General features: G+C 48.8%; 1 protein-coding gene across 4 annotated transcripts in view; it reads left to right on the top strand.

Moving 5' to 3' along the window:
• LOC135901965 (uncharacterized) overlaps positions 1 to 15,202 on the top strand; it is a 37,164-nt gene that overhangs the window by 6,782 nt on the left and 15,180 nt on the right. For 2 of the 4 annotated variants that reach the window (XM_065431826.2, XM_065431829.1), the window contains exons 4-6: positions 2,471 to 2,668; positions 3,927 to 4,222; positions 7,425 to 7,596. In XM_065431826.2, the coding sequence (XP_065287898.1) occupies positions 2,471 to 2,668; positions 3,927 to 4,222; positions 7,425 to 7,596 (666 nt within the window). Of the gene's footprint in view, positions 1 to 1,113; positions 1,328 to 2,470; positions 2,669 to 3,926; positions 4,223 to 7,424; positions 7,597 to 9,957; positions 10,187 to 15,202 lie in introns of those variants that run through there. The other 2 variants (XM_065431827.2, XM_065431825.1) reach the window with 2 other exon arrangements.

Raw genomic sequence — 15,202 nt, 5'->3', positions numbered from 1 at the left:
CTTGGCCAATCAATCGCTCGTTGTGGGCATGCGCCATTGTATGGAAACCATCGTAATCAATACGCGGACACGCTTCTCGCTGATACACGGTTAGTGTGGTGCTTAGTATGGAAATCATCATCACATTGAACACGTGGTGACCATTCGAAAGAGCTAGTTCGTTTTGGCTCAATAGAAGTATGTCATAACGTTGGGCCACTGGGCTGGCGGGCCGAGGTTGGAATCCTGGCGTCGGACGCGGTTCTTTTTCTTTTCTTAAAGTAGGGCTGAAACTGTTCGGCGGGATACCGTCCAGCGACAGCCAGAGCCACCGACTGAGGCCGAACTATGGGATGGCAGGCAAAGGAAGCTTCGCTTTAATGATCGGTGTCTTAAACATGGCGTATGCGACGCATCACTTGCGGTGCATGCGCTTAGCAAAAGCATGGCCTTCGATATTTTTCATCTGTAGACCCCCTATTATTATAGAGGAAACTGGCGTTAGTGCCCACAGGAGTTGCAAGAACAACGATTCCGCCAGCATGGTAATGACTGCATGCATCCGACTACACCAAGTCCGTCTAGCTTCAGACGACCTTGTGAGTCTGCGTACGGATCATTTTCGACGGGCGATGTCGTTATCAATGCAGTATTTCGCTATGATCACGCATGTATTCAGAAACGCATTGCCTTCATGGCGTTTAGGAAAAAAAAATGAAACGATTGCTCGCAAGTTTAGTGATATAAAGCGTAATAATTAACACCGCAGGATACGTCTCAAGCCACAAGCGCGGAGAACAGATATCCACGTTCTAACCTTGATTCCCGTAGTAGCTGTAGCTGATGGATCACGGTGGCACTTTCCCCTTTAACAGTTTCTATATGAAGCTCTGACTGCAGTCGAGTACCACTGCTGGGCCTGTGCAGAAACCGTGCAGCCTTGCGCATAGGCAACGACGCAGGCTATAAGGCCAGGCTTCTCGCGTGTGCCGCCGATCGGGCCACCTGTAGGCAGTTTCGCAAATTGTTTGCGGCAAAGCTTGGCGCTTGCTTGTCTTCCTAGCTGTTCGCTTTGGCGACACTTCGGAGGAAGCAAACAACCGAGCTTCATTGACAATCCGCGGTGATTTATGGGTGAAGATTTTGTAAACACGTGCTCTTTTGCGTTTGTTCGAATGCGCCGGTAAGGTGCGTCTCACGAGAAACTCAGTGCCGTGGAAATCGCATAACGTCGCTGAAGCTCAGTTTCTTCTGTAACCGGGGAGTGGCGCTCTGCTGCACTCAGTGAAGTAGTCGGGCAAAATGTAAATGTATCTCCAGTGGAGCCTTAGCAAGAGACGACAGGAAGGTCAGTAGCGCTCTTGTTTGCTTCCATGTTACTATACATATACCTATATCTAACGTGTGCTGCCTCTACAAAAATAATGGCCAACCAACTAACCTACCAATATATTCCTTAGCAATGAAGCAACGTGTTTGAATAGTATTGTCTTAGTGTAGTGTGTTATTTTCAGGAAATGGCTGTTTAGTGAATGAAATAATTTAAACATCAAGATATGCTAGAAGGGCAAAGCGAACGAGCTTATTGGTGGCCAGTATTGGTAGAACCCAGTCTCAAAAGGGATGCCTTCTTTCAAGCTTGAAAAACACAGTTTTTATGTAGCAACGTATTGAGCAACAGAAAGCGGAATCTGGAATTTTTCGGGGTCTACAATTTTCGCATTGACACTTTCGCACTGAATATAAAATTTAATGAAATCGATTTATTAATAACTGATTATGTAATGAAGTGAAATAATAAATATAGTCTGACTTGATCCAAGCGACGGCAAATATTACCCTGGCTCTGCGCAGCTACGTGGCATTTGCACATTTTTAAATTTTGGCAGAAGTTACGTGGGATACATGTATATGGTGCACTTCACATGTACATTCTTTTCGTACTATTGAAATGTGCATTTCTAGCTGCACTTTAAATTGTGGTGTTCGTCCTTGCAAAAATATGCATAATATTAAATTGAATCTTGTCAGAAAGTCGATTGAAAGCCACAAAAGGGCAATAATAACGCCACAAAATTGCAGTGACGTTTTTTGGGTGTTTTCTTGTACAGAGTGTGTGCCGTTGTGTCAAGTTTTCTTTACTTTTTTCTGCATTTCCGCCTGTTTTCGGTGTTACGGTAGCGCGAGGAGCAAATTCCGACACATTTATTTGTCATTTAGCTCCAGTGACATATCATGAAATGTCACGTACTGCCAGAACCAAGTACAGTAAACCCTAGTTATGGCAAAATAGCTTTATTCGAAGTTGTTCATCTTCTCAAGTCATTATAGCGCTCATTAAGCTCCATCGCTTTTAAAGAAATACCGCTTATAACGAAGTCGGTTTGCGTTCCAAATGAGTTCGTTACAACGATAGTTCTTTTTAAAATGTAAATGCATTACTAGAATAACAACAGCAGTTTAGAGAAGGCGCTCCATCGTGCTTTCGCAGCCCTGTCCGTCTTCGAGGCTGTTCTGCATGCGCGTTCCAAGAGGCCTGCCGCCTTTCTCGCCGTTGGCGCTAGTCGCCGCTACGGTCGCCAAGGCTCGTGGTCACTTCTACGGGGCTGCCGCCATACAGGGCTTCCTGGTCACGGTCATCGCGGAGGTGGTTTGCCCCAGCGACGATGTTGGAATCTCCGCCTGGCAGGTGAAGGAACACGCATTAATCACGTGTTCGCTTGGCGCGTCGATGTCCATCCAGCGAGTGTGGCTGTGTTCCAATACTCGCCGCAGACGTCAAAGTAGACGGCTAAGCGAACAACGCGGACCTGTTAAGTCTCGTTCCAATTCTGTCGAAGACGCCGAAGAAGACAGATTCGAGAGGACAGCTTTGAAGTCGAAAACGATGCAGGCTACGTTGCTGCACGAACAATATGGTGGCTGAGCAGGACGCTTGGAAATTCGACGGACGGGTTGTCTGCGCAGAAGAGCCACAGCCATGTTTTGCTGTGCGCCTATTATAAGTCAAGTTGCATTTATAGTAGGTCGGTACGTGCAAAGAGTTAACATATAAAAATATTGGCTTCTCTTAGCTTTTGCTTGTCGCCGGGGGGTGGCGTCACGTCACTGCCGCGCCTTCCCATCGTCTTCCCGACGGTTCCAGACGTGTTCCCTTACTTGGGCTCGAAGCTGTATTCTTAGCTGTCTACGTAGACTGTCTCCGATGCTGGCCAGAATTTCTAGAGCAGCGCCCGAGGGCAGCAAGCACGCACCCATGTAACTCTAACAAGTGACGTTGTTTCAACAAATAAAAAACTTACTTAAATTTGAAACAGTCATGCGAACAACGATATTCAGGAGAAAAAAAAATGTAATGTTTGCCTGCGTACGAACTTATTAGGCAGCGAGCCCACTGAACGCATTCTATGTCCTTTATGGGATCCTCAAACCTTCTTGCCAATGGATGTCCATCATCTGCACTGAAACCCGGCATGTCCATATTTGCCCGTATCCTCCCTTTCCGATTGTGTTATATCGTGCAAGGCTCCCGCTCCCTCCCTCTTTCCCCCCTCCCTCCCCCTCATCCATCACCTTACTGCCTTTCGCGAGACTGAAGACCTACTAGACTGAAGACATACGTTTGCTCTCAGCTTTCTTCCTTCGCAAGCGCCATATTGAGCCCCAATCGGCGGCTTCACTTGCGAGCTTTTTTTTTTTGAGAATCACAATTTATTGTTAGAAGTTGGGTCACATTACAAGTATTGAGATACAAATATTACACTACGTTACATTACAAGTATTTCACTCTCGCATACAGCGTAGGATGCACGGCGACGATGTTGTCGCCCTTGGAGTCTACACGGAACATCACGGCGACGGCGACGGCAAAAATTCGCCCGGAGTGTCCATGTAATTGCTATCGCGACGAAACAGACACGTCCGACGATTTCTGCACCTCGTCGCAGGGTTGCGCGAGCCATGCCATCTGGACGCTCGTGGCCTTGCAAGTGGACGTGCTGCGCTTCGACATCGGCACGGTGTACCAGACGGCGGCCGCCTGCTACGCGGCCGCAGTCGTCTGCCTATTGCTGGTCGGCCGTTCGGGCAGACGGCGATGTTGCTCGTCCTTCGCGAAGAGGGCGTTCGAGAAACGGCAGACGACGGAGAGCAGCGACGAAGAGGACGACGACAGTGACTCCTCGTCCAGCTTTCGCCATGAGTCACCGTCGCCGCGTTTTTACGGCCAGTCTCTTAACGCCAGGTACGCGTATATTATTAGAGTGTCCCAGCTAACTTTAGCCAACCCCTTCAAAAAAGTAAAAAGAAAAATCCATAAAAACGCGGCGATAGACAGGATTTTAAGACCCTATGCTGTTCGCTCGTCAGAGATCTGGCGACCGTGCACCGCAGGTCCTTTAATTGTATCTTGTACCGTGTTTCTCTTAATATTTTTTGCGTTGAACAGCTTGGACTGAGTTAGCTGGACACCCTGTATAGAGTAGTGTCAAAGGCATCAGTTGATTTTACGAGAGGAAATAAGAAATCTTTACGCTAGCTCGAAAGGATTGATTGATTGATTGATTGATTGATTGATTGATTGATTGATTGATTGACTGCGTCCTCTGTAGTTCTGGCCACCTAGGACTGAATGTACTGACGTAATGGAATTAGCAAACATCTCGTCGCCGCGCGCCCAACTTGCTCAGCGGTTACGACGTTCTGATTGTGAGCTTCAGGTCTCACGTTCGATTACCGGTGTGTTCTATAGAGATGCGGGCGGAATGCAAAAAAAAAATTACCGACAATTACGTTACTTCCTAATGCGAAATTTGAGCGCAGCAAATAAGCTGTTTCACCTTTTCGATAGATTGAGGCAAAGAAATCGAGCAACACATGTATGCGCTATCACAGAATTTTTTTTTTATTTTTCACACGTATTCCTTTAACAAAGACTCCACTAACAGTTCTTTACAGTCATGAAGTAAGCTTTGTGGTCGGAGAAATAGACTGATATATGTTCGACTTGGTACACCAATGCTTGATTCTCAAAGACGAGATCTATACAAGTGCCTCGCGAGGTTGTCACAGCCGTGGAACGCGTTACGAGCGAGAGGAACGGGATGTTCTCCCGCATAAGTGTTAGGAAATTGCTGTTTGTCTAACGGCAGCGGCAATTTCGGCTCGGGCAGTGCACATATACAGATCCGCCGCCACCGATCTGGCTCTCTGATTGCCACCGCACAGGGCGAACGGCAGCGGCAATTTCGGCTCGGGCGGTGCACATATACAGATCCGCCGCCACCGATCTGGCTCTCTGATTGCCACCGCACAGGGGTTGCATTGGAGGAGGAGCGAAGAAAGGAATTAAGTTCGAGCCGGCGCTTTGACAACCGGAGACTCGCAGGAAGAGGTGGGAGGGGGGCGGCGTGTACACCCAGCGGCAAACGATGGGGGCAGAAGCGCGTGCAGCAAGCGGACAACACGATAAAGGGAGGAGGGAAGAGATAGCAGCGACTGACTGATGCCGCTGACGCTGATAGTGAGTCAACCCCAGCTGCGGAGTTGGTTTCAGGGACAACGCCGCCGATGCCGACACAAACAATATGATACCCTCGCTTCCGCAGCGCTAAGAACCAGGTCTAGCCGTGGGAAGGTGGTCACGTATTCGTGGACGTGCCGGGGCCTACGTGAAATAACCGGCGCGTCGGCAACTGAAGAGCACCCTATCCGCCACACAAGAACAGGGGGGGGGGGGACCCTTTCCTCCTCTTTCTGCATGGCGGCGACGGTGTTCTATGCAGTCACGTTATCTTGACTCTCTAGCGGCGTCAGCGGCATCCAGCGGTATCAGTCGGTCGCTGCTAGCGCTGGGGGGATGAAAGGGGGCGGAGCTGGTTACGAGGCCGACGACAACGCCGACGACTACGCGAAACCCAGGAACGGACGCCAAAAAGCTGCGCTCTAAAAAAGACATTCGCCTATTAGGCCGAGGTGCGCGATGAAACGTGGCAAAACGAGCACAGCGCGGAATTCGAGGACATACAAAGAAAGACACACGCAGCGCTGACTTCCAGCAATGTTGGAATGTTGCTTCAATGTTAGAGCAATGTTGTATTCCGCGCTACGGTCGTTTACACATCGCCCAAGTCTGTATTCATAAAAAGAAAAGAAACCTGGGTCGTCCAGGTGGACAAGGTTATTTCGAAAACTTTCACTGCGACAACTCTGGCAAACCAGGCGTGGATCTGGGGCGTTAAATAATACCAGTAACCAATTAGTCTATCAAGGATAGTACGGCGATAGTAGTAATGACCTCCTAGCCGGACTTTTACAGCCGGACAGAAAAAATTAATAATGCAACCGGTCCTCTCTTGGGTCTCAAGCTGTAATGTGCGACCAGAGTGCATTATTATCAGAGTGCTCTAGTCAACCGTCGTAATTCAAGATGCATGGACAGAGTGGCCGCCAAGCTTCGATTAACACAAAAGCCCCCACCCGTATGTACTGTCGCTCCAGATCGCACAACGTGTCCCAAGTGTGTCACCAGAGAGCGCTTTACGTCAGCATGAAAAGGGCTCTCAGCTATCGCTGGCTGTCTTCTACTGGGCCGGCGCGCAATTACCTACTTCCTTTTTTTCATCGAAAGTAAAACCACAGCAGAAGCTTTTACTGCGTTACTCAATCAACGTCGACTGTTGAAAGCACCTGAAAGTCAGGGTTCTTCAATCGCACCTATTCCGAAACGCGCTTCAAACTTCGTGCTTACTCGGGTACACACTTGTGTCATGGCTCGACTGACCGACGCGCCATTGACGAACGATTATCTGAAGCTCAACATCCGCTGTTGCCCACTGGGAAGATCGTGAATTGGCTAACCTGACTGAAACAAGAGAAAGATACTGATTTAAAACACTGTTTATTTGGCTTTGCTTAGCGTGCGTGCTGGGTTCTCTCTGGTTTCGTAGTAGTGCTACTTCACATTGGTGTTCCATATTTAGTTTCGTTGTCCGTGAGTGGCGTGAAAGCCCGCAGAGAGAACCTCTGTCTTGTTAAGGGTAAAACCCCTTAAACTTCGCAAAGTAGTGACGCTCTCATCCTCCGCCTTCACTCCTCCTCGTTCCTTCTCTCTTTCACGCTCCCTCCTCGACCGTGGCGCCACCTACACTGCTCGAGCCTAGCAAGGGCGCCAACGTGCGCTCCTCGCCACTCCGTAGACGCTTCTCGAGCATAAATGGCGCTGAAGCACGGCGCGAGGGCCCACGTGATGCTATTAGACCAACAGAAACGCGGCGTCGGCCTCAGCCAGAGCGCGTGAGGAAGGAAGCGGCACTCTTCAAAGCGTGGTGCTACTTTTACGAAGTTTAAGGGGCTTTAGTTAAGGGCCTACACAGAGCTAGCTTAAGCAAGTGGTGCGTGATTGCAGAGGTCCGCAGCTGCACGTGTCCCCTCTGCTCCTCGTGCAGGCTCGTGTGGCTGACCTTCTACTCGGAGAGCACCAGTCGCGTCGCCATGAGCGTCAGCAGCGTCTCCATTCAGACGACCGCCATCTTGGCCCGCGTCGCCTTCCCGGCGGTGGTGGAGATACCGTGCTTCCAATACGTGTCTTCTTTGCCAGTGCTGCTCGTTGCGAGGCTGGTGAGTCTGTCGTCGCAAGCGAGTAGCATAACCCGACGTGACGCGATAACTGTTATACAGTGATAGCTATTATACAGCCTACTGCGAGGCAATGCTGCAATGGGTAGCGTCGACAACTACCCTTTCATTATAATGAATATTCGGGAGGGTGGTTTAGGCAGGCCATTTGCTATTGCCTGTACGTACTGCCGTAGTGCCACTGGCAGGGCTTGGCGAATATTCGAAGTTTCGGATACGAATACGGATAGTCAGTGTGCATTACTCGATTCGCATTCAGAAGTTAACTTCGGTATTTGCGAATACTCAAAACTAACCAATAATATCGCCACAACGGACTGTTTTAAGCCTGGTTTCTGTTCACCGTCTGCTGAACAAGGTTTCCCTAATTATCGGAAGTGTGACAGCGACAAAAGTTTTCTGAGCAACGCAGAAACAAAATGGGTAAAGCAAGCTTTGTTTTGAGTTTCGCAAAGGAAGCCAACCTCACAACCATTGATTTTTGCTTGTAGCCTGTCATTTAGTGCGTTTTTGCAGTCTATCGACGCAGCAGTTTCTTCTTTTACGCTACAACCAGCTAATTCTTCCGCGCAACAGGCCCTTTTACATGTGTTTACGTCACACGAGGCCTTCAGCAGCCTTTCTTTTCTTAATTTTGCACAACTATCCTTTTTTTTTTTCGGCAACCATTTTCTTACCGTTCTTGGAAAGCTAGTCATAGAGTGGCTGTTACTTTTTGGATAGCTTGTTTACAATCACGCTCTATTGTTGTTGAGAGGCTATTTGTGCAGCTTTGTTTAATGACGTTTGGTGATCCTCTGTTTAAAATTGGTCGTTTAATTGCCTCCGATAGTTAGCTGTCTTTTCTTGCACTAGTCATTATACAGGCATCTTACCTAAATATATCGAAAAATAAAAATTTAGAGGACGCTTAAACTTCGCATTTAAGAGTGGAACGCGATAGCATTCAAAGATACCCGACTGCTTGCCACGCTTCCCGGCAACTGGAGCGTATGCAACCGTAATGCTTACCGGGAAACGCTGGCCGCGAACGCTATGCACGAAGGCGAGCCTTGTGGTAGAAACGGGGCCTCTTGCGTGAGCCGGGATGCGACGGAGGCGAGCGCCAGCTGGAAGTATTGCAAGGAACCGGGCGCGCCGTTACGTGGCCCCCAAGACACCCGCGCGCCTGCGCGCGCAAATGGCGGACGCCGCGGCTGGTATGTGAACGGTAGAAACGCCGGAAAAGGGGTTTATTTGAGTTTTCGCGTAACCAAATTATGTTTCCTCGTATAGCCAAATTACAATCCGAGAGCTGTCATGTCTGCAGGTTGCGTGTAATTAATAGTTTACGGTTTGTCAACGTATTTTAGCTTGAGAAATTCAATTAGTTCAGTAAACTCATTGCGTCACATGGAGAGCGTGGGTATGGGTGGTTCGAAAATTTTTCACCGAAACGATGTCCAACGCCGGACGCGGGACGCCGACGTTGGGTTTTTTGTGACAAGGGCTCCTTAACGGTATCGCGTTAAAATGTTCCTGCCGTAAATATATGCGCCTGCGTTGGCGCATACGTTATTCGATTCCATATTCGACGCCTACTATTCGCACTCGATTGGTATTCGAAAAAAATGGCTGTGGCTTAGGTAAGGTTAAGCCCAGGATGCGAAGCATACTAGCCTTTATTTTAGTTGTTGAACCACTGTTTAGCTTGGTGAACTGCTGTTGCTTGGCTATATTTGGTTCGGCTAGACGAAGAAACAACTCATGCGTTACTCTGCTTCGCCTTGGACGCCCCGCATTGGACGCGGTGAGCGTCGAGCAACGCAGCGTTCGGCGCGGCAACGAAATGTGCGCCTGAGCAAGCGACGCACGCCTGAGCCTTAGAAACAGCTCGTTTCTAAGGCAACACCGCATTCACTAGAGGCGCTTTTGTACCGCTTTGAAGCATCGTAGTCATGGCTCAGTGGTAGCGTCTCCGTCTCACACTCCGGAGACCCTGGTTCGATTCCCACCCAGGCCATCTTGCAAGAGCTGAGCCAAAGCCACTTCTCCTCTGTCGTGACGTCACGGTGTCACGTGGTATTCAAGGCGACACCGCCGCGCCTGAGGAGCTGGGTTGAGCCCTCGTAATATGCTTCGCATAAAAGAAAGTGATATTGGCGCATCTCCATCACTAGTTCGTGGGCCTCTTCGATTACCCGCCCCCGTCAGTCCCCCGCGGCCTTCCCTATAGGCGGTGCTCACAGCCAAACGAGCGTTGCGTATGCGGCGTCTCGGGCAGTTCCAGTGCAGTCCGGGAGGACAAATCGAACGGGCCCGCAGCGTCAGCTTTGAGGAACCGAACGCGCCGCTTCCGCGCAGAGTCTGGAGCAGCTGGCCGCCTGCCAGGCCGTGCGCTGGCCCCAGCCGTGCGGCCGCTGGATGTTCCTCTTCAGCGGCTACACGGTGTGCTCCGTGGTGCTGCTGCTCCACTTCCAGACGTACATCCACCAGGAGGACCTGTGCGCGCTGCACATGATGCTCGCCTACTCCGCGTCGATGTCGTCAGCCGCCGGGGCCGCGAGGCCCGCCTGGGAGACGCACCTGGCAGGTCAGGTCACGTGACTGTCTGTTGTCTCAGTGCCGCTATATGTACGAGGGCTAGGATTTCTTTTCCCTTCTTATTGTTCTTTCATGCATGCACAACGTCGCAGTTTCTGTTCTTCTAAATTTGCACCGCTTACTTCCTTTATCATTTCTATATTTTGCTTTCATTTCTCGCACTAATAATCTGGAACAGTACGTTCGGCTGTCAAGAAGTGGGCGCTAAACGGAAATAGCACGCGAGCTGTATTTGGGAACTACCCTTGCGCGATAGCAGAAAAGAGGGTTGCTACTCCCCTCCCCGCCCCCACCCCCCGCCCCTATTGTTCTGAAATGCATCTTAAGTTGAAGCTCACGCGTGATTTGATCTAAATGACATATGACCTGAACGGGCTGGAGACACTCATTGCTATTCCTACTACAGACGCCATTTAGATCCAAGTCGACCGTGGCCTTTCAAGTTAAGATGCGTTTCCGAACACAGGGATTAATTTTGAGAAGAAGGGCTCTCGTTGGGCAAGAAGTACTCGAAGACGAAGTACGGCTGTTGGAGCCGGCTTGAAGTTCCCCGCACAAGCTGCTGGAGAACTCATGAATATTGGCAGTGTCTGCTCGGGCGTAGTTAATTTTTGTCGACAGAGATGCGCTACGTATACAGTACCATAAAAGAGCCCAACGCTGAAATTGTGAAGTTTCGAGAGCGTTTTTTTTTTTACTGGATCTTCACTTACAGCGCGAACGAACCAACAAGGATGAAGAAGAAACACGTAATTCAATTCAACTATGGGGTTTTACGTGCCAAAACCACTTTCTGATTATGAAGCACGCCGTAGTGGAGGGCTCCGGAAATTTCGACCACCTGGGGTTCTTTAACGTGCACCTAAATCTAAGTGCACGGGTGTTTTCGCATTTCGCCCCATCGAAATGCGGCCGCCATGGCCGGGATTCGATCCCGCGACCTTGTGCTTAGCAGCCTAACACCATAGCCAGAAGAAAGACGTAGCACGAGCGCTTTCTTGTTTGTCCTTGTTGGTTCGTTCGCGCTGTAAGTGAAGCTGCAGTTCTACCGACCCGCCCAGCTATAGCTATCCGTTCTAATGAGGTACAAAACCCAAATGCGAAAAGAAAAAGACAGACCTTTGAAATCTGTGATCACAATGACGTGCTGGCCCCAGGATTTCGCGGCGAAATTGGAAAGACGAAGCTTTGTCTTCCTGCCCTTCTTAGTAGTCAACCTGTTGTGTCTCCGTCTCTTACCTATTGCCTACAACCTATCACCGCAAACTCGACGAAAGGAGAGTTGAAGAATACTTTACCAATCTAAACCGATTTAGTCTCTTGGTGATAATTTAAAGTAGCTCTAAGAGAAAATATTTAGTCGTGCTAGAATGAAACCATACAGGTGTCTGTAATAACGAATTCATAATTCGTAGCGAGAACAGAGGTTGTGTAAGCGAGAGAATGACGAGAATAAAAAAAAAAGAATCGGGAGTGGCGCCATCTGTTGCGGACTATCGTACTTCTCGTGTGACGTCGGCACTGGCTGAATCACAGAGCGCGGCATAGGAGGAGGTCACGTGGAGATTACGTGAATGTAGCCGTTTTCGTGCAGGTGGTTCAAATTGAGGAATTGAGCAAAACGGCAATCACATTGTCACACCAAAAACGACGATACGCCCCTAGGCGAATAACCTATCTATCTAGCTTGACTTAATGTATTTACCTTATTGTCAATTTCATAATAATAATGTTTATGAGAATACAATAGCAGTGTACAATAGCGGGTCTGCCAAAGCCAAACGAGGGTTTGAAGGGCAGCACCCGGCAGCTGGAGACGTGAAAACGCATTCATCGAAAACTGATGACAAGATTTATTGTAACAAACTTCGAAAAGATCCTTCTTCACAGCTTCGCGAAGCTGCGAAGAAGAACCATTTTCTGCCTAACGCACCTTTCTGTCTTTCCTCCTCTTTCACGTTGCTTGCTCCAGGCTTGATATCGGCCGCCATTTTGGCGTTGCCTCCCGGTCAGCTGGGTCAGTTAACCGAAAATCGATAACAACATTTATTGTAACAAACTTCAAAAAGATCTTTCTTCACAGCTTTGCGCAGGTGCGAAGAAGCATTTTCTGCCTAACGCACCTTTCTGTCCTTCCTCTTCTTTCACGTCGCTGCTCTGCAGGCTTGATATCGGCGGCCATATTGGCGTTGCCTGCCGGTCAGCTGGGTCAGTTCGACTCCGCCCTCGCCTGGGCGTCGCTGGCTCTCATGCTGGGCTGCTTCGCGGCCACCGCCTCCTTTGCGTCGTCTGCTTTGAAACCCGCCGGAGTGAGCGTCAGCGTTAGGCGTAGGCGGTCACGTCGCTGACGCTTCTCCCGTCAACGCTGACTCCACCTTCGAGTAACTTGCTTGCGAATAGTTTTGCCGCCGAGAAAACGGCAGCTGTGAGATCTTTGTCGTTGTTGTTGTTATTAAATATTTGAAATACCTGCGGGGACTTTGTGCGATTCCTGTGGATGTGAACACACTCGCCGAGACAGCAGCCGGATCTCGCAGCAGACGACGACGTGCCCTCTCCAGAAGTCACGCTGTCAGTAGCCTCAGGAGGGAATTCGTCGGTTTGAGATTGGCTCACTTGCACAAGCTGCGGAAATGAGCTTATTTGGATTAGGAGGCACGATCCAGATCGTGGCTGACGGCGACCAAAAGTGCCCCGTTGGACCGCAGTACAATTGATACACTCGACTGGCTCCTATAGCATATTTCCGACTCGGTTTACAGATGCCGAGGTTTATCGATGCTGGACCCAGATAAGGAATGCTCCGAACCGAAAGTTCAGCGTTTCCCAGAGCAACAGAAAGAGTCACGTGATCTTGATTGTGCCAGATTTCGGTTGTGCTCCCGACTCAAAGGTGAGAGCAACTCCGAGCGCTCTGAGCAGGAACTCGACGACCGAAATGAACATGTCGAGCGAATTGGGAGGGACCGATTCCCACTATCCTGATGAAAACCACACGGCGAGAGCGCTCGAAAGCTGTCGATTGAATGTGTACCATTATTCTCTCTCTGTTGTATTCGTGTACTGCGCACAACTTCGCCTTATAGTCCGCTGCACTGTTGCTTGTTGCGGCCCCGGAAATGCGTACACAGATGACACCGCCCTCAGAGTCTCCTGTGCATGACGCACAAAACTCTTCGCGAACCGACTAACTTACGTCAATCCGGGCGATTGATACATCAGCGATAGCGAAGTTATGTATGGGAGTGCTGGGAGCCTTACGGAATTTCAGGTGTCGTGCCGCTGCCCAAAAAATCTACACTCAGTAATTAGAATAAAGACTGCTCTATAGCCGGTGCAATTCCTTCGCAATACCAGAGCGTTGTTTAAGTGTGTGCGAAGCGTGCACCTACACTACGTGTACATTCTGCTTGCAGTAGGAGAGTTGTGTGTGTGTATATATATATATATATATGTATATATATATATATATATATATATATATATATATATATATATATATATATATATATATATATATATATATATATATATATATATATATATATATATATATACGGCAACAAGACATATATATATACGGCAACAAGACAAAGAGCGACCTAAACCTTCGGTCGAAAGAAAACTTCACCGAACCCGACCTACAAACCGCAGCCAGTTCTATCTCGCCGAAATTTTGTGATTGGGATTCAGCAGATATGGTTGTATCAAGAAAATACATCCTCTCATTAAAACTCATGATTTAATCGATCCTTGTTAATAGCATGAACAATAACATAAACAAGTGTTTTTGTTAGCGCTCTCAGAGTTGTTTAATGTATTTTAAATAAATCAAGATGCGAATGTATCTGCGTCATTGATAAAAAGAAAGAGGACATTTTCAGAAGTCTTATAAAAGCGTGAACGGAGGGGGTGGGGGAGACATGGTAGCTTTGGTAGTTGGTAGTAGTAAAAGGGGTCACGTACTGAAACGTTTGAGAAACTCGGGTCTGATGTGTATGATGGGAAGTAAATTAACTTGTCAACACTTCTGGCTTCAAACGACTTTGTGACTCTGCGACTCGATCATTTCCAACCAAATATTGCTTTATAAATGCAACCGTTCGAAATAATTCTGTATGTGCGCAGAAATTTAATGTTTTCATACGTATAGAAAAAAAAAATTGCTGTGGTTGAACACCGTTAAACGCAGTTTGTCGTGCGATAGCTCCGTTTCACTTCCTTTGAGGGAGGACGAGACCATTGGTTTACAGAGATTTAACTTTTTCTAGCAGCAACTACCATATCTGCAATTGCACCACAAGACAACACACAGACGCTGCTCGGCGCCATCGGCGCTCTTGGTGCAAACGCGCAGTGATGGATGGATGGATGGATGGATGGATGGATGGATGGATGGATGGATGGATGGATGGATGGATGGATGGATGGATGGATGGATGGATGGATGGACGGATGGATGGACGGACGGACGGACGGACGGATGGATGGATGGATGGATGGATGGATGGATGTTATAAGCGTCCCCTTTGGAACGGGGCGATGGGTTACGCCACCAAGCTCTTGCTATCTTGGACTTGGACGCAGCCAGCGCCTCTGGCGGTGGCGGCACGAAAGACTGACCTTGAGCCGCTGTTTGTGTTCACTACACAACGCGTTAGAGAGGCCAAGTCCCACTTTGACCTTGACTGAGCTTGAAGGTCAGATTTACGGAACCAGGTGCTTTCTGGGTTTGTACCTGGGTAGGAGAGGCTGTCGCTCTAAATAAAAGTAAGATTTCTTGTAGAATGGGAAACAAAATCGTAACGAAACGAAACGCGTAAGGAAGCATAAAGCCACAAGAACGTCCGAAGGCACAGCACGTAAGTTAGCCTAGTCCGTCTATCACGCACTTATAATCCTCATCGTAGTCGATCGATCAGAGCGCCTGAGTTACCTCCAAGGGGGTACTTAAAGAACTGGAGTGACAGCCTAACCAGCACAGGTTATGGCAGCGCCTGCCCCT

This window comes from Dermacentor albipictus, chromosome 9 (assembly GCF_038994185.2).
Source record: "Dermacentor albipictus isolate Rhodes 1998 colony chromosome 9, USDA_Dalb.pri_finalv2, whole genome shotgun sequence".
NCBI classification, from domain to species: Eukaryota; Metazoa; Arthropoda; class Arachnida; order Ixodida; family Ixodidae; genus Dermacentor; species Dermacentor albipictus.
This window is presented reverse-complemented; position numbering and strand designations above follow the sequence as displayed.